This window comes from Cloeon dipterum, chromosome 4 (genome assembly GCF_949628265.1).
Source record: "Cloeon dipterum chromosome 4, ieCloDipt1.1, whole genome shotgun sequence".
In the NCBI taxonomy this organism is placed as follows: domain Eukaryota; kingdom Metazoa; phylum Arthropoda; class Insecta; order Ephemeroptera; family Baetidae; genus Cloeon; species Cloeon dipterum.
Window position 1 is genome coordinate 9945569 of NC_088789.1, and position 23563 is coordinate 9969131.

At 44.1% G+C, this 23563-nt stretch overlaps 2 protein-coding genes across 5 annotated transcripts; one reads left to right on the top strand and one right to left on the bottom strand.

Annotated features, from left to right (window-relative positions):
• Nucleotides 1-1014: 1014 nt before the first annotated feature.
• On the top strand, nucleotides 1015-12874 carry IP3K2 (Inositol 1,4,5-triphosphate kinase 2). Of its 2 annotated transcripts, none has more exons than XM_065491285.1 (5): nucleotides 1015-1828; nucleotides 5384-5486; nucleotides 5810-5956; nucleotides 9346-9725; nucleotides 10771-12874. In XM_065491285.1, the coding sequence occupies exons 1-5, from the start codon at nucleotides 1334-1336 to the stop codon at nucleotides 11059-11061; spliced, it is 1416 nt and encodes a 471-aa protein (XP_065347357.1). In that variant the 5' UTR covers nucleotides 1015-1333; the 3' UTR covers nucleotides 11062-12874. The 2 variants fall into 2 exon arrangements, with proteins under 2 accessions (XP_065347357.1, XP_065347358.1); XM_065491286.1 differs by lacking the exon at nucleotides 1015-1828 and adding an exon at nucleotides 4426-5311.
• Ork1 (open rectifier K[+] channel 1) lies at nucleotides 10175-23104 on the bottom strand. 3 transcript variants are annotated; one of them, XM_065491283.1, is made up of 8 exons: nucleotides 22688-23101; nucleotides 17444-17623; nucleotides 17103-17232; nucleotides 16734-16936; nucleotides 15196-15458; nucleotides 14525-14991; nucleotides 13020-13188; nucleotides 10175-12576 (listed from the first exon to the last, which is right to left on the bottom strand). In XM_065491283.1, the coding sequence occupies exons 1-8, from the start codon at nucleotides 22839-22841 to the stop codon at nucleotides 12397-12399; spliced, it is 1746 nt and encodes a 581-aa protein (XP_065347355.1). In that variant the 5' UTR covers nucleotides 22842-23101; the 3' UTR covers nucleotides 10175-12396. The 3 variants fall into 3 exon arrangements, with proteins under 3 accessions (XP_065347355.1, XP_065347354.1, XP_065347356.1); XM_065491282.1 differs by having other exon boundaries at nucleotides 14525-15458; nucleotides 22688-23104; XM_065491284.1 differs by lacking the exon at nucleotides 22688-23101 and adding an exon at nucleotides 21158-21726 and having other exon boundaries at nucleotides 14525-15458.
• Nucleotides 23105-23563: the final 459 nt, after the last annotated feature.

The following is a 23563-nucleotide window of genomic DNA, read 5'->3' on the forward strand; positions in this document are numbered from 1 at the left end:
AATTTTGAATCAAGGACAGCTATCAGGTCTATGGCTATTAACAGCGCACATATTGACTAATATGTATTTCTTCCAGCACAGAGTAATATTTTAAAAGCTTTTTCCAGTCAAGATTTTTATCGCTCCTTCCGCTTGAGAAATAAATGACAAATTACAAAAAGGAAGTAGTGCCTCAAGCGCCTTTTATCGGTAGTTTCCTTATTTCGATCTCGATCTGAATTTAAGTTTCACTTTTTATCTTCAACTCGATTTTTAGTTTCGCCTTAAAATCACATTTATTTCGCCTGATTTATGCAGTGCATTTTGAATGGCTGAAAAAGCTTGCTGATTTTCTCATCCTACACTTCAGAATTGAAATCAGAAAAGCCAAATATATCTTACAAAAACAAATCTACCAATAAAATCTAAAACAATTCACCAGTGTTTACTGTATTGCTATATGTGTCCCGCTTCATGATGAATAAAGCATAATCTTTTCAACAAATACGTGAAAAATTTGGGTTCTCCAATGGAGTTTATTTGCCAACTATGCGAAAAGGTTGACGCTGCTCTCGTGTTTGTGGTAAATTTTCGAGTGGGGTTGCCAGTAGGCTCACGGAAAGGTGTTATTCAAACCCAAAGTCTCAATTCGGCGAGTAAAAATAATAAAACATGCGGAAGCAAATTCATTATTTTTCACTGTTGGCGATCTTTATTTGAATATATGCTTGTCACGTAGCTAGGAGGCTCGTCAACAATTCAAATTTAACTCGTCATGACTCCTGATGCCACTGGATTACACAAAAGATGCAAGCCCGGGGCAAGGAAAAGTATGGTCCAACGCCCGGCGCCTGGCAACCCTATCCCTAAGCGCGCCTTTCGCCGCCGAACGCTTGTTGACGCTGCAATCGCGTTGAAAGACGCGGGCGGCGCTGCACAACACAAATTGAGATAAAAATCTCGCTTTTCTATATCTTATCAAGGAAGAAAAATTATTACAATCCTGGGAAAGTGGTAAGTGAACGATTTTTTTCACTATGTGTTCCAGGCGGCGGGGCGGCGGCGGTGGCGAAGAAGCGAACCGCAGAGTGCGAGAGGAGGGCGAAAGGACGGGGCAGGACGAGGGGCAGTGGTCGTCCGCATCCTGCGCACACGCACCACAGCGCCGGCCTCCTCCTCAGTCAGAGAGCGAGAGCAGTGCTAATGGCCATCCGCGTATTATTGCCGGCGGCCTAGCCGCGCTGCTCGCTCCATTAAGGTGACGTCAGTCGTGTTCGAGGAGCTGGCTGATCGGAGAGCAGCAGCAGCAGCAGCAGCAGCAGCGGCGGCGGCGAAAGGTGCACTTGAGTCAGTCATGTCTTTCTCGGTGAGCAGCGCGCTCGTCGAGGGCGTCGGCCCGCCGAAGCGCAACCCGGCCGCGTGCTACGTGGCGCAGCTGCGTGCGTTCGCGCAGCGCCGGGCCGTCGGCGGCGCCGCTACGTGGCCGCGGGACGACGCCGGCGCCGACAGTGACGACGAGCCGACGCCGTGGCGCTCGCAGCGCTGCGCCAGCTCCGACTCGGCCGTCGACTGCGACGAGTGCGACGACGACGTGGACGCGGCGGTGGCGCGCGCCTGGCGCACGCCGTCCGTCGTCGTCAGCGACTTCAGCGACGAGACGCCGTGGCTGGCCGACGACGACGACGAGCGCAGCCGACGCCTCTCGCAGCTCTCCGACTGTTCATCTTGCGGTGGCTCGCTCTGCGCCCCGCAGCGTAAGACCTCAGACTGCAGCACGTGCAGCAGCGTCAGCGGTGACGAGGACGCGCCGTCGCCCGCGTCCGACGCTGCCTTCAACAGACAGTCCAAGGTGTATATCTTTTTGCCTCTCGCCCGTTCGCTCTCCGGAGACAGTGATAAATTATTTTTCTCTTCCGATCCGTATCTTTGCATGCGCGCGTCCTCCAAAAATGCGTGAAAGGGGCCCTTACTCGGCTCTGCTTTGCCAAAGTTTCGCCACTTGCAAAATTTCAATGTTGCGTTTCCCGCCAAAATTCGACAACTGGCCACCCTAGCTGTCTGTCTTGATAACATGCTGACTGATGAGGAGAAACTCATCATCTCGTGCGTAACACACCGCCTTTCTTCTGTTGTTAGTTGTACAATAATGCAGTAACACACTACACACTCTCGCTCCGAGTTTTTTCTCTGCCTACCTGCAAAATGGTTTTTAGGCACCGCCAGCACTTTTCTCGCGAGTGACTTTAAAAGACGTCCGAGAGAAGCAGGTTTTTGCGTGGGGCGACCAAGACCTTGGGCAGCAATGAATAGTCGAAATGAAGAAAATTTCGTCAAACACCTTTTCCAGAGTCTTCTGCCACAAGCTATTTTTAGAAAAGCTCGGAAATCATTGTGTTGCTTAAAAGGCATAATTTTATAACGCTGCGCAACCAATTTGAATTTACATGAATTTTCCATTCCGTGTGTATTGACAAACTTATGTTTAAAACTGCTTCGGGCCTTGTTCGGCTTTTATAATGTTTCCGAGTCATTAAACTTCGAACAAGCAGATGATCAACAAGTAGTCTCGTCTATTTTTATAACAAAAAGGCCCTCTCCTCCCATCAAACCTGTTTTCGCAAAGGTAGATTGGCCGCAAAATGACGTCAATTTAAGAAATAAATGTGTGTGCTCTCTCACCGGCAGCGCACGTATTTTTGTCCGCTAATAAGCACTAATTGCTAAATTAAACTGTGAAAGTAATTCGCGAAGCACGTATGGAAGTCGCAATCGGAATCGTGAAAAATCCCCGACGTCAGTCACGAGCAGCCGTGAGTGTGTTATGTGTCACACTACTCAAGCTTGTCAAGAGCGAGGCGCACAATGCAGCGAGATGAACTACATTTTGGGCCTAATTCCGTTCCAAGTGGCGCGGGGCTATCCCGTTATTTTATTTCCATTAACACCAAGACCACATATATATCGGATTGAGGAGCTCTCTCGCACGTTCGATGCGCATTTTTCATGCACCAACTCGCGGAGAGCGGACAATATAATTTTCAGTAAACACGACGCACGTGAAAACAAACGTATCGTTGGGAGGCAGCGAGAGTGCGTCGCAACTTTGCGGTTAGAACAACGATTGGCTTTTGCGCGGAATTTCCTCTTCCTGCCGACTCAATGCCCCGTCGGCCAACCCCTTCTTCCTTGTGCGTGTGCTGGGCCGCGGGCGAACTGTGCCAGCTGCGCTAAATAATTCGGCCCTCATGCTCCGCGCACAAATAAAAACAGTGTGCATAAATAAATATAAGAGTGTGTAGACAAACACACGGCACATTCCCAGGCTGCACGGTCGTGAATGAGCGAAACGACTTGATTGATCAGAGCCTTGACTAATTTCCATGCTGAATAAAGGCAGACACACGCTCACGTCCTTTTCGCTGTCCGGCCGGCCGCTCTTAATGACCAATCAATTGATTCGGGCCGCCTCCGAGTGCGGCTCCAAACGGCGGCCGCCTCCCTCGTTCAATTTGGCAAAGGTCGCCCCTGGCTGGTGATTTGAATGGTGGCGGCCGTGACCTTCGCGAAAGTGTGTCGAGGTGGTCCGCAATCGCAAATGCACTCGTCCCGGCCCCCACGCGCCCGCCCCGCCGCCCCCGGACCCCCGCCGCCCGTCGGCCGACCCCGAGTGCCGAAAATCGGCCGCCGACCGCGGAGCCGACGCCCGCGGGCCGCTTGGTGGCCGGAAAATGGCTGTTATATGCAGCAAGGCCCTTTGCTCGTAATTTCCTGCTCCTTGTTAGGGCCGAATTTGATTTATGGACTTGTTTTCGCCAGCTGGGATGCATTTTCCGTTCTGTTTGACTCGAGTCGAGCGCATCGTTCCTGCTTGTCCCGTATTTTCAAGGCGCCGAGTGAACGAAACCTGCTGAGGCGGGAAACCATAAACTTAATTAAAGAGGCTGTACACTTGAGTGCTCCCCACTTAACTTTCAAGTTAAGTGTTAATTTTTTATGCCCGCGACCCCCAAATTCCTGTTTGCCATATCGCTCTACGCTGCTGGGAATTACTTAGGAAATATATAGATATTTATTTTATTGATATTGTCAATATCTTAAAAGGCCGAAATTTGAGCTGAAAATTTGTGTTTTTTGAAAAGTCGAGTTACAAAAAAATTGCGGAATGTGTCGAATTTATAGAATAAAAAATACTTGAATTGAATTTTAAAAGAAATAATATATCAATGTTTTATCCTCTTTAAAATGTTCTCTCAACACGGCCACTTGATATACGGAGTGTTTTTAATAATTATAATTTCTCCAGAAGAAACGGCGTTGTTAAAAACATATCTTGTTTCATCCTATCACTCACAATAAGGCAATCGCCGCTGCAGCAGTTGTTACCATCTTTCAATGAATAGAAGAGAAAAAGGTAGATAGGAAAAAAATCGAGTTGCAAAACAAAGATAAAACTGAATTCAATTCAATGAATGCGTAAAACTGCTCTCCTCGGATAGTACCAGATTGCTTTTCATAGCGCTTTTATTCGAACCTCCGTGTGCGAAATGCCTGGCTGTATCCAAGCTATCGAATACCATTAACCGAGAAACACTCTTTGCGTTCTCCTGGTCCGCGCGTCAAATTCGCGCGTGTCTCCGCGAACAAAATCGGTGAGTTCGGCAGAGCCGCAACCGGTTATTTCGAGGTCGGTGCGCCGCTGTTGCGTCACAGCCGCGCGGCTGGCGGCTGTGGCAGCATCGGCAACGCCGCCTTCGCGACACACAGGGATGAGCACCGACCTCTGCTGAGCACCGCAAGCGAACAGGTTGTGTCCGGCAGCACGCGGGAAACCGGTTATCGGCCACCGCGGCGCGATCGTCCTGCGAGCACCGGCCGAGCGAGGCGCTACGGCGCCGAGGGGGTGCCACCTGCGGCGCCGGACGGGAATCCAGCCGCGGGGTGGGCGTCAGGGCAACCTGGAGCAGCGAGCCAGGGGCCGGTGGGTGGCGCTGGCAACCGGTAGGCACGCACTCCGGTTAGTTGTTTTGGGCGGCGGCAACGCTGCATTCAACAAGTGGCCGTCGCCATGTACTGCTGCTGCTCGGGGTGTGCGCGCTGCACCGCCCCGGCCGCCGCCCGTGTGATCGTGCGCGCCGCCTCCGACACGGCGCTCGAGCCGGAGGCGGCGGCGGCCGCCCCCGAGCCGTGCGGCTACGAGTTGTATCAGAAGTCGCTGCTCGGGGTGCCCTGGCCGTCCGATTACGGCGACGCCTCCAGCGACGACCTCAGCTCCGAGTGGGACTCGGACGCGGCCGAACCGCCCTCCGCCTCCGCCCCTGCCACCCCCGTCAAGGTGTGCCGCGGGCCCCGAACGCCAGCTCGCGTAGCCCAGTAGTGACCGCAGCGTTTTGTTTGTTTGTTTCAGCCGTCGGGGTGGCGCAAGCTGCGCAGCATCGTCCAGTGGACGCCCTTCTTCCAGACCTACAAGAAGAAGCGCTACCTCTGGATCCAGCTGGCCGGACACCAGGGTGAGTGCTCGTTGTCCGGCGGCTCGCCACGCGGAAAACGCAGCCGATACCATCGCGCCGTTTTTTACTGTTACTTTTTGGTGCGCGCGCGGTATGACGCAAATCAAAAACAATGAGATGCGACTATCTCCATTACAAATTTAGGTCATTAAATTTCTCTTTTCATTCAATCTGGCCGGCTTCCTGTTTCGAAGCCACTTATCGCACCGCCTAAACGGCAAGTTCAACCTCGTAACACAAATTCCCGGCTGAAGTCGTCGCTCGGCATAATCTCGCTCGGAAGTAGCTTTATTTATAAATTTGCTCTCTAATCTGTTGCGCAGGCAACTTCAAGGCCGGCCCTGAGCAAGGCACCATCCTGAAGAAGCTGTGCCCGAAGGAGGAGCTGTGCTTCCAGGCGCTGATGCGGGACGTGCTGCGACCCTACGTGCCCGAATACAAGGGCCACTTCACCGCCGACGACGGCGAACGTATCCTTTTTGTTCATTCCAGTGCAGTGTGACGCACGAAAAAAGGAACACGGCCGCGGGGGACACGGCTCTCGCGATAAAAACAACACTCGCACACACACACACACACTCTCACACACATAAGGCCTTGACGCTCTCGCTCTTCTGCGTGCAAATAAATCGTATTAGTCGATTTGTCGCGCTCTCAAGACGAGTTCAGGGTTCGCCAATCGGCGCAGCTGCGCGGGGTCCGTCTAATTGCGGCGCTCCTCGAGGTGCTAAAACGCACCTCTTGCACTAATTGTACCTTATTCGTATTCATCGCAGCACTCGCGCGACAAAAACCAACTTTTCTCCGTCGTGGCGTGCGTACCGCACTGCGGTGGTACAAGGTGTTATTAATACTATTAACCTCCACCGGGGCGACCTGCCGCACCGCCGATATCTTGTTTTACATATTTCTATTATCTAGCCGACTTGATCGGATATATTGAGCTTTCGGAAAAATTATACGCGCTCGCTCTCGTTACACTTGTGACCTGATTGTTAATTAGTAAGCCAATCGACGTGGAAATCGCTATGGTAATTAGACGCCCGTTTATGGCAATATTGTGTGGAAGAAAAGTATTACTCTGCGCTGACCTTTCCCGGGATGAATTGAAACTTTTACAAGTCGCCTTTAATTAAGTTCAATCACGATTATCGGACTGTGCGGCCGACGTTGCCAACCGCAATTAGTTTTCCAACTTGGGCTCTCGTAATTTGCTATTAGGTAGGGACCGCCTCGTCGTAACAATTTTGATCGTAATCGCATATATTATAACCTCAACACCTGGTAACTTTCTGGCTGAAATAATTTTTCATTACTTATGATCTCAATTTTTTTATATTTATTTAGTGTCTAACTGAGATGAATACTTTTTTACAGTGTTTGCTGGTTGCCAGTGTAACCTTGAAGATGGGAAAACCTGACCAATTAAAATACAAATTTCTAATTTGACTTTGACATGTTTAAGACATTATCCCACCAGCATGCCTGCAGGTTGAAATTCTGGAATTTTTCAAACTCTTGCATTTAAATCATGATTTATTTATATACTGGTGTTGAAATCTCTACTCATGTGTTCTTGTTTCATTTTTTAATTATTGCACCCATATAATTTTTACCAAGAAACGGTTTCAATATTTAACAAGCAAGAAAATATGAGTGTTATGGCAATATTTTTGTTTCCTTTTAGTTTTCCTACTTTTGGGCAATATTTTATGTAAAATTAAAATGAGAAAAACTTTCACTATTTATTTGTTTCTGAAGAGGAAATTGTTTTTCTTCCACTGTTGCGTGATGCAGCTGCATTTATCACGGATCAGGTTCCGCGAATCTCGAAACAATAATTTCTCTTTTCACAGTGGAGCATGTAATCATATGTTTGTGCACACATCATAAATCTGAAATGTATAATCGGTCGAAAAGCCCTAAATAATAATCAAAGTGCGCAATTTGGAATCGCGTCGCTCGGCCCGAGTGAGAATGAGCTCTTATCACGAGCGGCTTGTTTGAATACTGTTATGTTACAGCATTCCAGTGTTATTTCTTCGGAGGTTTCGGAATCGCCGCCGACGTCACGATTTCAAACTGTGCACTTTTGTGTGCGCATTTTCTTTTATTTTCGAGCCAACAAGCGACGCGGCGCCTGAGAATCACGCGTTTCGTCCTCCTCGCACGGAGAAATGGAATAATAGCTTAAAGAAAACGGGTGTTCTGCTCTATTTGCATGATCCTTTTAACTGCGCCGCCTATAAAATGTATTCAATCGTGGCGTGTAAAATGCGCATCATCAACGTTGCATGGCGCAAATGCACTCGCGGGCACCTAACTGGCTTTTCTGCACCAGAATATCCTGTTTAGCGATTAACCAATTAGCCTCGCGCGGTGAATTTCGCGCGTTCAATTCGCAAACATGGTCATGCCAGAGCTGGAATTATAATGTATTTCACTTGCGCAACTGATAACTCGGGTAAACGTGGTGCAAGACTAAATTCCTTCTATGGTCGATTCGCCGCGGGTGTTAAAATGTCAATCCGTCGTCTACATGCGAGGATAAGCGAGCTGTGATTGTAATAAATCGGCCACTGAAAACACTTAAAGGCGCTGTCTGCGCATTAGCGCGTCATTGAAAGTTAAGCCACTCGATAGGACTAAAAAATGAGTAAGCACCTTCTTTTTTCGGCTGGGTTAAAAGCGTTTCTCAATTGTGGGTCAAATGCTGTTAATAGCAAACAAAAACACACCAATTAGTCTGCAGTTCCTAGTCTGCAGTGCCATGCAATGCACTACCGTGTTACCGCAGCAGTTGGAAATCAACCCGTCTCCTTTGAGTGCGCCTGTGGCAATCAATTTGATCGCTTATTAAAAACCATCAACAAAAAAAATAAAAAAACACATTTAAGAGTGTTATGAACTTGATTGATTCCGTTTTTAAAGATAGAGATCTAACTAATCATAGTTGTTGTGGTGAGCTTATGGTCAAAATTAATTTGTCTCGAAAAAAAATACAAACAAATGCTCGCAACACAAGTCACGAAAAGCGTTGCAGACCCATTTTAGTTCTTGATTTATTTCTTGTCTTTTTGATCTCCAGACAATCAAGTTAATTTAATTACAAAATATTTTGTAATTAAATTAACATGTATTTACATGTTGCGTATGAAAATGATTAATTTTAAAAATTAGGTTTTCCTCTGTGTAGTCTTCAATGCCATGAAAAGGTATGAAAAGATTAAAATTCAAACTAAAATACAACAGATATTTCAAACTTCAAAACACTTCTTTAAATTTAAATTAAGCTCTTTTTCTAGGGAAGACATTCTAAGCAACACAGACCAACTGTGGAAGATTTTAAAATATAGAATATCTTAGTTTTCGCGTTTGCTGGAAATGTTCCGCAAACTGAGTTTTGTCTAGATTTAAATTCTTTTATAACATGTGATCATATCTTCCCGTGGGCTATGACCCAATAACGCCGCCGAGCGGATAACATGAGGCCTAAGTGGCCGCAGAGGAGCTTTGGCCCAATGTCTTTTTGCCTCCCCGCACCGAGGTCTTTTTATTGAAACACCAGACATTTTCCCCTCAAACCGCTGGGAAACAAGTTTAGTGGAAAGTCAGCGCCGCTACGCCTCCCAGCCCATTGAGACATTTTGGAAATATTTCCTAAAATGAATTGTTACTTTTTTAGAAAGCCTTCCCTAGTAAAAGTGCTTGTAATTTTAAATTTATTTTGACTAAAGTAACAGGCAATAATTATTTCATATTCCAATAAAAATATTGTTTGTAAAATTAACAAATATCTGCTGATAGCTATTCTCTGTACACTTTTCTCCAGAGTTTTCCTTGACCTTAAACCAAACAGAGTACCTGCAGCTTCAAGACTTACTCGGCGACTTTACGTCACCGTGCGTGATGGACTGCAAGATCGGGGTGCGCACCTACCTGGAAGACGAGCTGGCCAAGGCCAAGGAGAAGCCGAAACTACGGCGCGACATGTACGACAAAATGATCCAGATCGACCCCTTGGCGCCCACCGACGAGGAGCACAGACTGAAGGGCGTGACAAAGCCGCGCTACATGGTGTGGCGCGAAACCATCTCATCGACGGCCACCCTCGGCTTCCGGATCGAAGGCATCAGGCAGGCCGACGGCCGCTCCAGTAAAGACTTTAAGACCACAAAGGCCAGGGAGCAGGTGGCCGAAGCCTTCAGGGAATTTACGGCCGGCTACCCGCATGCCATAGTAAGCCTATTTATCATTTCATTTTTTTTTCACTGCTGCTCTCGCAATCTTGAATTAATTGAGTGTACCAATGCCACGGTGTGAATTGCTCTCGAAATATATAAATTTAATCTTATTTCGGACGTCATAATATTTTGTTTAATCAGTTCTGTCATTTATATCTTTTGTCAATCGACTTCTTAACGCCCTTGTTTAATAACCAAACATTTAAAGAGCTCAACAAAAAAAATCCACTACACAAATAGTAATTGCCACTTGCAAATCTTGATTGAGGACCCGCAGATAAAGCTTTGTTTGTTTTCTGGTAGTTTCAAGTGTTTGCCAATTAATGAAATGTACTAATCGTCACTCCACTGGTTATGCAACGTGCTAAGCTCTACGACCCTGCCAGTTGCAGAAATCGCTCTATCAACGTCATTCGGGGTTGCAAAATAATTAAACACAAGTGGTGCGTTAATTCGCATAATATCAAATCTATTGACTCATCTTTTCTGTCTAATCACAATTATAATTGAGCCAAGGGTCGCCCGGGGCGACCCACGCAAGTCGTTATGCACACGTCCACAATCGGGACGCAACAGCGAATAAATATATTTTATTAAACTACAAGCACAAATGGACAATTTTTGTGCCTTGGCAATGGGGGATCCCACGAGAAAATTAATTATCTCAAGACTGAATTCTCCGTTACAGAAGATAATTTTTTAGTTTGTTAAAACTGGATAACATAGTTGATTTTTAAAATTAACTCTAAATAATAATTTTGGTATTAATCGTCCTGCAATTATTTTTAACGGTAAACTGGTTTTGTAAATTTAAGAATCTTTGCTTGCTTGATATAATTTTATCTGAGGCACGCAACCCTCCAAGTTGGTCAAATTTCATTTAATTTTGTAGAAAATTTCTCATTTAAAAGCTTCCAGTGAATCTGAATTAAACTTAATTACAGGGCGAACAGTAACAAAAAAAGCAGTAGATTTCACGGACGCACAGACGATTTCGTTTTGAACGGCTTAAATATTCTAACGACGCACTTTGCTTGCAGCCCAAGTACATCCAGCGGTTGAAGGCGATCAGGGCGACGCTGGAGGTGTCCGAGTTCTTCGCCACACATGAGGTGATCGGCAGTTCGCTACTGTTCGTGCACGACGCGAGCAACGCCAACGTGTGGTTGATTGACTTTGCCAAGACTACGAGGCTGCCGTCGGGCCTCGCGATCGACCACGCGTCGCGCTGGGTCGTCAGCAACCACGAAGACGGCTACCTAGTGGGCGTCAACAACCTGCTGTCCATTTTCAAGCAGGTGCATCAGCAGCAACAGCAGCAGCAGTCGTGAATCTACCGAGAAACAGAGAGCGAATGAACTTTGACCTCCGACGACGGTGACTCCCTCCCTCTCTCTCTCTCTCTCCCTTACACAGAATCAATCACTCGTAAATTTTTTGACGTCTCAGGTGCGCGCATGTCCGCTGCGTTGGCTCCCGCTGAAGGGCGGCAGTGTTTTGGTTCTTACTTTCTCACTGTCTAATTTTATCGGCCGCGTGGAGACCTGCTTACATTTATAAGTTAGTAGTATGTCCTCTCGAAATGTACACAAATTGAAAAAGAGGCTGTGCATCCCGTTGCTGGTTCTCCTTTTTTGAAATCTTGCCATAGTGACTAGAAGTATAATGACTCTGCCCCAGTTGACACAGCTAGATTATTTCTCGCATATTATTTACAATGCGGGATGGATTTGAATTGTTTTGTGATCGAAATGAATGAAATAATTAAATTACGATCAAAAACAGAAAATCAATGCTACTTTTCATACACTTGTTGGCCGTATAATTCCTAAGCAATTTTTACAGCCTAAATTTCAAGGAGCAAGTTGACTCTGCTTGTCTTCAAGGGATTATCTTATAAAAAAATAGTGCACTAAATTCGCCGTAATGTCAAAACGTGTAAATATATAATATCTTGATATTTTGAAGCTGTAAAAATGAATGAAAATTGAGGTTAACAATTTGAGCAGTAATTTTTTACGCGACAGTTTAGAATGAATCACTTGATTTACAATTTAACATGTCAATAACCGTAATTTGATTTTGCGTGATAGGCTCCTATCACGATTTAATACCAATTCTTTAAACTTATTATCGATTTAGGTTCATGGTTGAGCCCCTTTTAAAAATTCGGTCATCACTCGCAAAGAATTAGTTTGCACTGCACTCAATAATGCGAAAAAAAAATTGAAACAAATTATCAGATGAAAACTGTCGGCAGCTGGGGTGGAACGGGTCTCCTGGCTTTTATTGCATTTTCACACTCGCACTTGAAAGAGCAAAGTCACTCATCCCCTTCAGCGAACCGAGTTTTATCGCGCAGCGGTTTGCGTCATTTACTCAAAAGAATCGGCACTCGCGGAGCACATCCGCCTATCTTTTTTTCGCGCCTTCCGCCCACGAGAGGAGTCACTCGGGTATTTTTTGTTTTTTTTAATTGTCATAAAGTGTATGAAAAAAGGGGCGAAACTCCGCCTCGAGCAGCTGCGTCCGCGTCTCGTTTGCTCTGTGTTTCTCTGTGCGCGCGAATCTCTACCCTACTGAAGTGCAGTGACTGGACACTGTGACAGTGTCAGTGTGATAAACTTAGTCACGTCTGCAGCACCGCCTCAGACGCTCGGGTGCCCTCAGAGGCGCGAGATCTGCACCGACTTGCCGTCCCAGTCGTCGTCGTCATCTGCAGCTCGCATTGCGACCCCAGCACTGGAGGTCTCGTCCTCGAAGGTCAGCGTGGGACGCAGCGAGCCGCGACGGGAGTGGAGCGCGTGCAGCGCCCGCATCAGGTCGCCCACCGTCGTACCGTCCAGCTGCAAACCACACCTGATCAGTACTTACGCTGCCGGACAGTGTCTGTTTATTGTTCTGTCTGACTGTCTGAGTGCGTCCGCCGGTTTAGCCAGTTAGTCAGAGGAAATTGTTGTTGTGCACAACAACTTCTGTTTGAGTGTGTACATATTATAAGTGTGTGAGTTGTAAGCAACAGAGCTCGGGTCAGTCCAAAGAGAGAATTTATGTAAGTTCAGTGTTTCGTGAGATGAGAAGCTAATGTGATGCCCTGTTCTTTAATAAATCACGATTTAGATGAATCTGTCTAATCAGAATGGATCTTGGTGTTTTTTTCCAAAAATAAACAAATTTTAAAAAGTTGTTACAATTTGAAGGGAATGGAAGCTACATTCAAATTATTTAATCCCACGTGTAAGATGTTATTTACTGTTTTAATATAGATTTTGTAATTCACTAGACTTGCCTCGGAAAATGGTTCATCCGTGGGGGGTCTGAGGACAAACCCTTCGGACCTTCGCCGAGCTGTTGGATCCCAATCTGGCGCGTTCGGCCGGCGCTCTTGAAGTGGAGAGCTTTGTTGCGAAGCTGCACTCAGATTCCGCTCTGCTAATACTCTACGCAGAGATGCCCGTCTGAAATGCAAAATAATCCGCAACATTATTTAAGTCTGCGGTAATAGATAAGATATAATAATATGATACTTGTGTAAATTATTTGTACAGTAATTGCATCGAAAAAAAAACAGCCAACAAGTTTAGAAGAGTTTGCTTATTGTTGGTTCCATCCGAAAACTATTAAAATTTTCTAAGGTTTAATCCTGTCAAAGCAAAATATAAATGAAACCTAGCTATGAAAAATAGTCAGTTTAGACGACGTTTACTTAAGCAAAAATAATTTACAATTGTTATAAATATAATTCACCTTGACCTATATGTAAAAATTGAGGTAATGAAGCAAAAATTAAAGTCAATTAAAAGAGCCTTGCTTGGGTCCTGGTCTACACAGTTTTTATGGCAAATAATTTTATTTCAGGGGAAACTCAAAGATATTATTTGTTTTTAAACACTTAATATCATTTCAAATGTTGGTGTGGATCACGTTCTTTAATCGAAAGTTGTCCATTGGGCAATTTTACTCATTAATTCTTGATCGGTCAAGGCAAAATTTCAGCAAAACTTCTCAAGCGAACGGGTAAATTTGAAAAAATAATATTAATTCAGTATAAAAATTCATCATTGATCAATTTGTCTTATTGAAGTCTGTCAAATATTATTCAATTAAAATTTAATTTTACTGACAATGAGATGCAACCTGTGAAAGCAAGCGCTGCAATAGTCCATTATTGAACTTGAAAATCATTTTACTCCAGGAGCTGAATTTTCATTTTCACATACAGTTCCCCACGAGCAAAGACTAGCTCCTCCCAAACCATTCAGGTTTTCTTATTATTGTTGGCTCTTTATCATTACAAATTTGTATGGTTTTTGACAAGGAAACTCTGAGTACGCTCCGCTCTAATATGCAAATTTGTGCCTCAAACGTGTACTTTCATTAAATTTAAGGAAAATTACCAATTATAATATTTAATCTATAGCATCATTTCCGAGTTAAAAATAGCAAATTTAAAAAAAGTGTTTTATATTTATATGAGTTTAAAAAAAATACAGGCGCTCTTTGAGAAATTTTCTGAGAATATTTGAAAGTAAAAAACTGACCTGTCAATTGATTGGTCTATTCAAAGGGCATATCAATATGCCAAATATCACGATTGAACAAAAATTGAATTTTAAAATTATTTTAAGTTTTTTAAATTTGTGTCCGTGACTTAAAAATATTGCTAGATTGAAAACTTTGGTCTGGTGGTCCATGTAAATATCACAAAAGTGAACACATTTGAGGGAAAAATGTATGTCAATGCGGAACGAACCCAGAACCCTGGGTTCTCTTGTGCCGAATTTTGTGTCTCACCCTTTAGTGCGACGCGCATCTCCATTGATCAAACTTCCTCGGCGTGAGGGAGCGGCGCTGCTCTTGCCGGACATTGGGATCAAACTGCCCCTGCGCGAGGGTATCCAACTGCTCCTCCTGGATCCGGCGGCGCTGCTCCTGCGCGAGTTGGAGCCGCTGCTCTTGCGGGAGCGCTCGTCGGCTAAGATATCCTCGTCGGGGAGGCCGTGGTGGGCGCCGGCTTCCTCCTCCTCTACGGCCTCGACGGCCGCGGCAGCCGCCGCCACGGTGGCCAGCAGCTCGGCCGCCTCCACCCTGCGAGGCGAGGAGGCGAAGGTGGCGTCGCGGTCGATCAGGTCGAGACACGACTCAGAGAGGCTGCGCGGTGGCGGCCGGGGCGGCAGCTGCTCCTCGTCCAGGTTCAGGCTGCGGCTGCGTCCCCTCAGGGTTGGCACGGCGGCCAGAGATCTGCGGCCGCGGTACACCGGCTGCAGCAGGTAGAGAGAGTGAGTGGGGCAAAGAGTCAGGCTAGGAACTCTATAGCTTGACTTGCGACTAGAGGCCAGCAGACTACACTCGAAAGAGTCTAGGGCGTAGCTAAACCTATGACTAGCGACACTACACGGAAAAGCGGCTCGTTTGCTCTGGCGGCTGCAAGCGCTACGGCTGATGACGTGACGGCCACCGTGCACCTTGAATTTCAGGAGGTACAGTTCGTTAAGGACGCGTCTCAGGTAGCCGATCTCGCCTGAGTGCCACAGGCGGGCGCTCTTGATGCGGTGCGCGAGCCGCTTCTCCAGCCGTCGCAGCCGCGACGACCGCATCGCCCGCGTGATGAACGACAGGATCATGGCCAGGTATCCCAGTCCGAACATGATCCACAGCACGATGAACGCACGGTACGCGCCCAGCATCCCAAATTTGTGCTTCCAGTCCTGTTCGTTGGCCATGAAACCTAGAAGGAAATTTGTTAACTTAGAAAACCCTGGTGCGGGGGTAGTAACATGAGTCGCCTTTGGTCCTTTTCTAGACTGGACCTCCTCCAATGAGGCCCGTGCGCCCATGTTATTCGTTCGCGATGTTATTAGGACACGGAGTTTTCGCAAATTGTTCGCTATCAGAAGGTCGCCCATCTCGAAAGTGGTAAACTGATAAAAAAAGTATTAAAGGCACTGGTCACACGAAGATTTTGAAATTTTTTTCAAGCAAAATTGATGAAATTTACACCTGTTACCATACTATTCTAACAATGAAACAATCACTAACATTTTTTTGTGAATTTTTAACTGTAAGCGGGTTATTGTTTTTGTGCCTCCCCTCTGCTAGAGTCGCAACTTGAAAAGTAAGGTGTGCATTAGATTCCTTTCTGATGATGATTGTAATGCAAATTTTGAGGGGAATGTTGTTTGTTTGGCAAGGAAAGTGACTCTAATTGTAAGAAAAGCAGCGAAACGCTCTACATAAAAATTTATCTATATAGTACTTTTAGCGCTGTAGGCTTAGTTCTTTTAATAAATCTACTATTCAATTAGATTTCCCTCGCCGAGCTTAACTAAATGAACACCAAAAATATGGGTCAAATTCATTTTCTAAATATTTCTAGCGTTTTCCCATTACTGTTAAGCCCAGTGAATTTTTTTTTAATTTAAAGACAGCCAGAAAATAGGTCCCAGGATCATGTATATTAAGTGAAAATTTCTGAGTGTCCAAGAAATTTGAGTTTATAACTTTTACAGCTTAACCTATTTTCAATTTTTATTTGTTTTGACGGCGAGATTTAACCATCAGAATTGCAAAAAGCACGCAACAAATCGACTTCTCTTTGCATCCTCTGGTGCACGTAAGATTTTGAGGGGTGGTCCGTTCAAAAATTACTAAATCTAAAAAACCATCAACCGATTTTCTTATTAACAATGCGAATGCCGCTCTGAAATTTAAACACTAGTTTATACGTGACTTCTCTTTAGGGTTTGTCTTTAAATTTACAATAAAAGAGTAAGAGTGTTTTCATTCAGGTGCAGTATTGCTTAAAAATTAGTCTTGGTTCGATTACAAAAAAATTAGCAAAAACGTTTTGGTCGGGTAGATTCAAAGAATAAAATAAAATTATTGCATGATCTATTTGACGGTTAAGGGCAATAATATAATTATCTCATACTTTCTTGCCATGAATATTCATATTTCTGCACCTGTATGTAACTATTGCTAGTAGAAAATTTATTCAAAGAACCTGCAACGTAGTCGCCGAAGCCGATAGTCGAGAGCGTGATGAAGGCGTAGTAGACGGCCTCCTCGTAGCTCCAGCCCTCAGCTAGGGCGAATAGCACCGCGGGTAGCAGAATAAAAAGTGCGATCCCAGCTGCCAGGTACTGCATCACCTTGAGCAGTAGTTGATATCTGCCCTGTGGTTCCTCCTTGTAACGGTGGTGCGCTCTGTTCAAATTGATTTATTTTAATTGCTGCGTGCATCCAGCTAATTAGTCGATGCGTGCAAGCGCGAGTCACACGTATTGCATAAGCTCTCTCGCTATTATACAGGGACGCGCGCACGAGAAAGAGTGAGAGAGAAATTTAAAAAAATACACTCTTTCGTGATCACCTGAGGAATGTGCGGCTGAAGTATTCGCCGAGACCTGCGAGCAGGATGCCGTTCAAGGGTATGCCGACGAGTGCGTAGCCGATGCAGAACATTCTCGTGCCAAAAGTGGTTGGCGCCATGTTTCCGTAACCTTTAAAAGCCGGCAGAATACACAGAAGCTCTCAAGGAACTTGCGTTTTTAGGACAATCAACGCGTTCTCCAATTAAATAAATATCGCGATGATTCGAAAAGTAAATTTTCCAGAAATTTTCTCTCGCACAAGAATTGCACATTTAAAAAAAAAACGGAAAAAAGTTTATATTTCACGCGTGGAGCGTAATTGATAAGGAAAATTTATTACCTATTGTGCTGACGATGGTGACAGCGACAAAGAAGGAATTGTAGAAGTCCCACTTTCGCGGCGATTCTTCGTCAAGTGTAGTTTCTTGGGGTAGTAGAGGCTTGCCACAGTACTGGGACACTCTGTGGATGGCCTGCAGCCGTTCATGGGAGCCGTTTACGAGAGTTGTTTCTACTAAATCTGAAATGACAGAATCTAAATTGTAAAAGAAACCAGAGTAACGACTTAAGGATGGATAAACGAAACGATATAATATATATCAAATATTTTAAAATGCGAGAGTATTCTGACTTTTTTATGTTGCCCGTGCTTTCTTCCTGTTTAAACAAAAGTCCATTTCGAGTATAAAACATAAAGTAAGTATAGGTAGATAATGCAGTTCTTTGAAAAACGTTCGTAGCCGCGACTCGGCCATAGTCACTTTGAAAAAGCCGTTGCCACATCACTAACATTTTAGAAAGAAATAAAAATAATGCGATCTACAGTGCTAATTTTGGAACAGTGCAGAGCAAGAACAATTGATAAAATTTTCCGCGCAAAAATCTTCCCTAGACAAACAGCGGTGTAGTTATTTGTACATACTTTATTCAAATTCAATTTCAAATAATTCAGAATCCATTCGCACTGCATGGTTAACTGCATGTTTTCTTCAAAAGAGTTCATTATAATACAAATTTGCTGTTCCTATCTCACGCAAGTTGATTTTCCGTGTATAAACGCAAAAACTAACATCATACGGTGTTGCAGCAAACTTTAAAAAACCATCGTAAATAATGAATTCTTAAAATTCAAGGAAAATTTACCACCCTTACAGCAAACAGCATGCCTCCACGCCCTGTTCAAGCAGAGAGGCACGTGGGGGGCTCAAAATCGGGCTTAGACGGAGGAAGAAATTGTCAGCAAGTGAGACGAGAGCCTTAATTAGCACGCAAACTTATTTATTGTGGGGGTATTATTGTGGTGTGTTTGGGTTCAGCCAACGAACTGAGCAAACAAGAGCACACTAGACTTGAGGAGCGAGCTCTCTCGCTGTTTGGTCTGGATTAGGTTGGTGATAAACGCCGCGCAGCGTGCTGTCTGCCCGCCTGCCTGCCGGAAAAGCGCCCAAACTGTACACACGACGAAAGTTGGTTTGTTGCGTACGAATGTGTACACAATAATCCTCTGTTAGACTTTTTGTCTGTGTGTGTGCTCAAGCCTACGGTTTGTGTACCGGCGAATATAAATTTCGTATTGTCGCGAGAGGCGCGTGCAAATTGTCAGCGGCCGCCGGTCCCGCCCATGTATAGCAAATTCCAACTTAATCTGCCTTGATGTCTCGTAATTCGCACACTTGGCAGCGTAATAACCTGATTTGCTAAAAGAAAATATGGATATTAAATTTATTAATTAAAAAAGGTCATCTCCATTACAATCTATTTAGGTTTCGTCTGTCCACTGCAGCTCTAATTCACGAGCACAATGGTCACTCGTGATGTTTAAAGTGATCATTGTGCTCAAATTAGGACCACAGCGGACGACCGAAACTGTAGCGGAGTAATATAAATGACCTTTACCAATAAGGAAATATTTTTTATTCCTGAGTTATTCCCTTGTGAATGTTGGTTCTTTTTAATGGAATTTGGAAAACGCAATTCAAATCCGTTTAAGAATAAAGAAAATACAATGCTGTTATTGACTGAGACATTTAACAACTGAATTGTTCTTCATTTCCTTAACACTGCATTGCATTAAGGAGAGCTTTACTCTCCTTAAATTGCTTAAATCAAAAGAATTGGCATCGTTTGAAACGTCTGTTTGCATCTGTAAAACTATCTAATGTAAAGTTGGTTGATACAGGATGCCAATTAAAAATTGTATGAATTATTGGATGCAATAAGCTGTTGACCGATAAACAATTTGTTCTACAATATGCAATATTAAAAAAATACCTTGCTATAGTAAAAATTCAAATTTTCTCCAAAATTTACAGTGCTTGACCACATTTTCTTGGAAGATTTTGATTATTTTCGTCAAAATCTATTCAACAGTGTATGACACTTTTTGGAGAAACTCTTTGCTGTAAAATAACACAAGATTTCAAGTAGGTAGACAGTCATCACCATTTGAAAAGTATGCTAACTTTGCAGCCACTTTTAAAAAAAATTACAGTGCTACTTGGGCCAATTTTGGCTTCAACTGAATCCTAAGTGATCCTAAGGGACGAGTTCATGCATTGGCAACAAGATTTTCCAGGATTTTTCAGTATCAATCCTCTCGTTAGATTCAAGCACTTCTGATTTACTAATGAAAGCGCATGAACAGTACAGTCCAATTCATTTGAAGGAGGTTACAAATATATGCCGCGGTCGCATTGTTTGGAATAAGATAGTTATGAAAAAATGCATAGTCATTAAAGTCCTTCACAACATTTTTTTTTGTAAAAATAAATTCTTCGTTATCACCTTAAGGAGAGGATATTCCCTCAGTTGTGCCATCAATCATTGCACGCTTATCTTGTATGTGGCATTTTGTTCTTCCGTATTTTCAAAGGGATTTTATCGCATAAATTAAGGTTGTTTTCGTTCAAAAGCTTGACTTTCTCACTAGGTGGTATGACAGCAAGTGAATAATGCCAATCATTTTTAACAAAACCCCGTACCAATATTTGAAGGACATAAATCCATAAATAAGTTGAGATTATTTTTAAATGGAAAATCTTGGACATGTTGGAGTGAAATGTATAAATTAAAAGATAAAGAGAAAGGTAATTTTAAGATTATAAAAATAAGTTATTTTTATCAGAAAAAAAACATTACCTTGATCATTCGGTGTAAAAGAGGAGCTCTATGAATAGAATTAAGTCATACAAGCTCTTCACTTATCTGGAATTTTTGAAGATAGCGACCCGCGTTAATTGTCTCTATCGTTAATTGACTGCAATTATTGATAAAATTCGCTCAAGATTATCCAAAATGGACAAGCTGGGTAATTTTTATTTGTCAATCAAGACCTGCATGAATAATGCAATCTGGCCGACTGCGATTAAACACACAACACCGACGCAAACCGCGAGCGCGCATTCTGCATCACTAATATAGCATGAGCGTGAAACAAATGACAATAATGAATACTAATTCAAAGACCGCCAGTGTCGCTTGCAATTCACAACTGTTGAAATGCGAATTTTTAAAAAATCAGATATCAAATATATAATGCACAGAAAATCTACATATACTGATTTGAAAAATAGCTCTACTCCACGTGTGCAGCTTACTTTGACAATTTGAAGTGAAAATATTTCTAGCATTTTTAGATACTGGAAAATTTAAATTCTTGCAAAATTAATTGTGTTTTACCAATAAATTATTGCAAACAGTGATTAATTTTTTAAATCAGTTTAAAAAACATTATTCTATTCATAAGTTGTATTGTCTCTTTCAGCAAGGTGACTCTTATGGTGGTTAATAAAATACTTTTAAATAATTGCGTCTTGCTTGAGCAGCGACAAAAGAGCAAATTTAGCTGTACTTTTTATATTCCTAGTCATCAAAGAAAATTTTTCATTGCACGAAAGTATTGAGTTTCGTTTGTTACTTGTTTTTCCGTCGATTTACTAACCTATTTTATTCCACTATTTATTGCGAAAATTTATTTTCTACTATAATAGCATATGTGCATATACATTACAAAGTGTGTATCTGCATTGTTAGGAGTTAATTTGACATTGCTCACGATTTCACTGACGTCAGAGAGTATTCCGTGAGTGTTTGAGGTCGCAAACTTTGGCTGTGCGGAATTTTCAGCGAAAGGGGTCGATTTGCTTGGAAACATTTTCAGGATCAAGGTGGCGGCCTGCGAAAGTAACTCGCGGGGGACAAGGTGGTATTGTTTTCGCATAGGAGACAATAAAGAAAGAACTCGCGCCACGGTGAATGTTGACGCAACACACGCGAGTGTCGTCCAACCGATTCCTGCTTGACACACGGTATAATTATTAATTGCTCGGCTGATTTCACCGACAATGCTGCTGCTACTGCTGAACTGGGTCGCCGCTTGGCTAACCTTTCAACTAACACCGCAAGCTCACAATCAGTACCTGCAGAAGGCTGCTCACGACCGATACGCGCATTCATCGGCAAAACGCATAGATCGCCATTTTCAAAATCCGCAGACCTTGATCTTTATTGCGGACTGAAAGTGCCTTTGTTGTGCGCGATTAAAATGCTGGCTGTTGCAATTATATATTGTACATATTATCCCTGCTCTCGTGTGGTTACGGATGAGCTGGTAATACATAAAATCGAGTTGGAAGGCCAGTAACTGTTTTACAGGCGCTTCTGCTGGATTTGGGATGACGCTAAACAGAAATGGGTTGCAAGAGTTGGCAAGTGGCTTATTAACAGGTGATTTAAGTGTCTTGGCAACTTTTGAATGTTTCGTTAGCTAACAATAAGCCAAAGGTTGCATTAGCCATTACTCTTCCATTCCTATCACAAAGAAATGTTTACTTCTACTTTGTATGGTTGTTCTAAAATTTTGGAATGTTCTGAAAAAATGTCCATTTAACTATTTTTAGAAAACAGACTTTCTATTAATTGCTTCAAAGTTTTTATTGATTCAGCCAGTTTCAGCGTTCAAAATGCGGCCTTTTTCAAGTGAAATATTTTGTTAAATTTTCGCATAAAATAGGACGCTGAAGCTGGTTGAGTGATTAAAAATCATGTGATCTACAATGACGAAGACTGTTTTCTCATTCCTTCTGAAGATTATTAGCTTTAATTTAAATTATTTAACAACTCGTATGCGCATCAAAAAGCATGAAAAAGGCGGTCTTCACCACAACTCCCATAGGTTTGGGGAAAAACGAGGAACGATTATATAGTAATAGGAGGTCACAAAACGATGCGTTGGGAAAATTGAGTGAAGGTATTGTATGTCGATAAATAACCCGCCATCAGGGCTTTGGATTTAATTAACCCACAGCATATATAATCCTAGACCTATTTCTCACAAATTTAAAAGCTCTCAGCACATTCCCACGTTTCACCCGACAAAAACATCAATCAGGAATTAAAAACCGGACCTTTTCCTTGTCGTCAGAAAAGGCATTTTACGCTCAACCAGTTTCGGCGTCGATTTCACATTGGATAGGCTGCAGTGACCAATAAGGACAGCCCTACTTCGCACGAAAAAAACTCGATTCGACCTCACCCCCAAATACCCGCGCGTTGAGGTCACCGCGGGGGCGGCGGCGTGTCTCACCTTGCAGCTGGCGGGCCTTGTCCTCGTCCTGGGCCCGCTGGGCCTCTTCGTTGAGGCCCTCGAGGTGCATGAGCACCACGCCCCCGAGCACCACATACACGACGAACACGAGGAACAGCAGCAGCCACTCGAGCCGCGACATGACTGCGTGCATAAATTAACTCGCGGGCCCTTATCGCGGCGGCGGCGGTGAGCGAGCGAGCAAACACATGCACCAGCGTGCCCGCCAGCGCCTCCGCGGCCTCCGGCCTCCACCGCCGCTTTCATGTGCCGCCCCCGACAGCCGCCGATTCGCAATTTATCGCATCACGATTCAAAAGGGGGGTTTTCGGCGGAACTTTATTAGTGTACGCGCGCCGCCGATTGCACGCGTTCGGCTCAAGGTTCGCCGCAAGGGAGAGGGGACTGCCGCTGCCGCCGCCGGCTGCAATCCGAGTCAAAGGAGAAAGACCCCGCTGGCCGCGAGTGAGCAGAAGCGCGCCGCGTGCCTCGCGAGAGAGAAGAACGCTGGCCGTGGCCGAGTATGAAAATTCATACGACGTTAGTTGCCGAGCGCGCGTGATAAGATTAATTTCTGCTTTTTCAGCGTCCATTCCTAAAAACATATTGCCAGCCGACTTTATCTCCCGCAGATGATACTGAATTCGCACCGTTCGCCGTAGCTCGCGGCAAAATTGGACGCTCAACTCATGCGTTGCGAAACGTTCACCCTGAACATCAAACCAAAACTTTTGCATGTGCTAACTGTTATTGTTGCTGTTTAATTAATCACGAGTGACGTAAAACAGGCTGGACAGAACATCAAGCAGTTTTCCGCAAATACGAGCAAGATTAAAATTTGCTTCTATTTGCTTGATATAGATCCTCTGAGTTTGC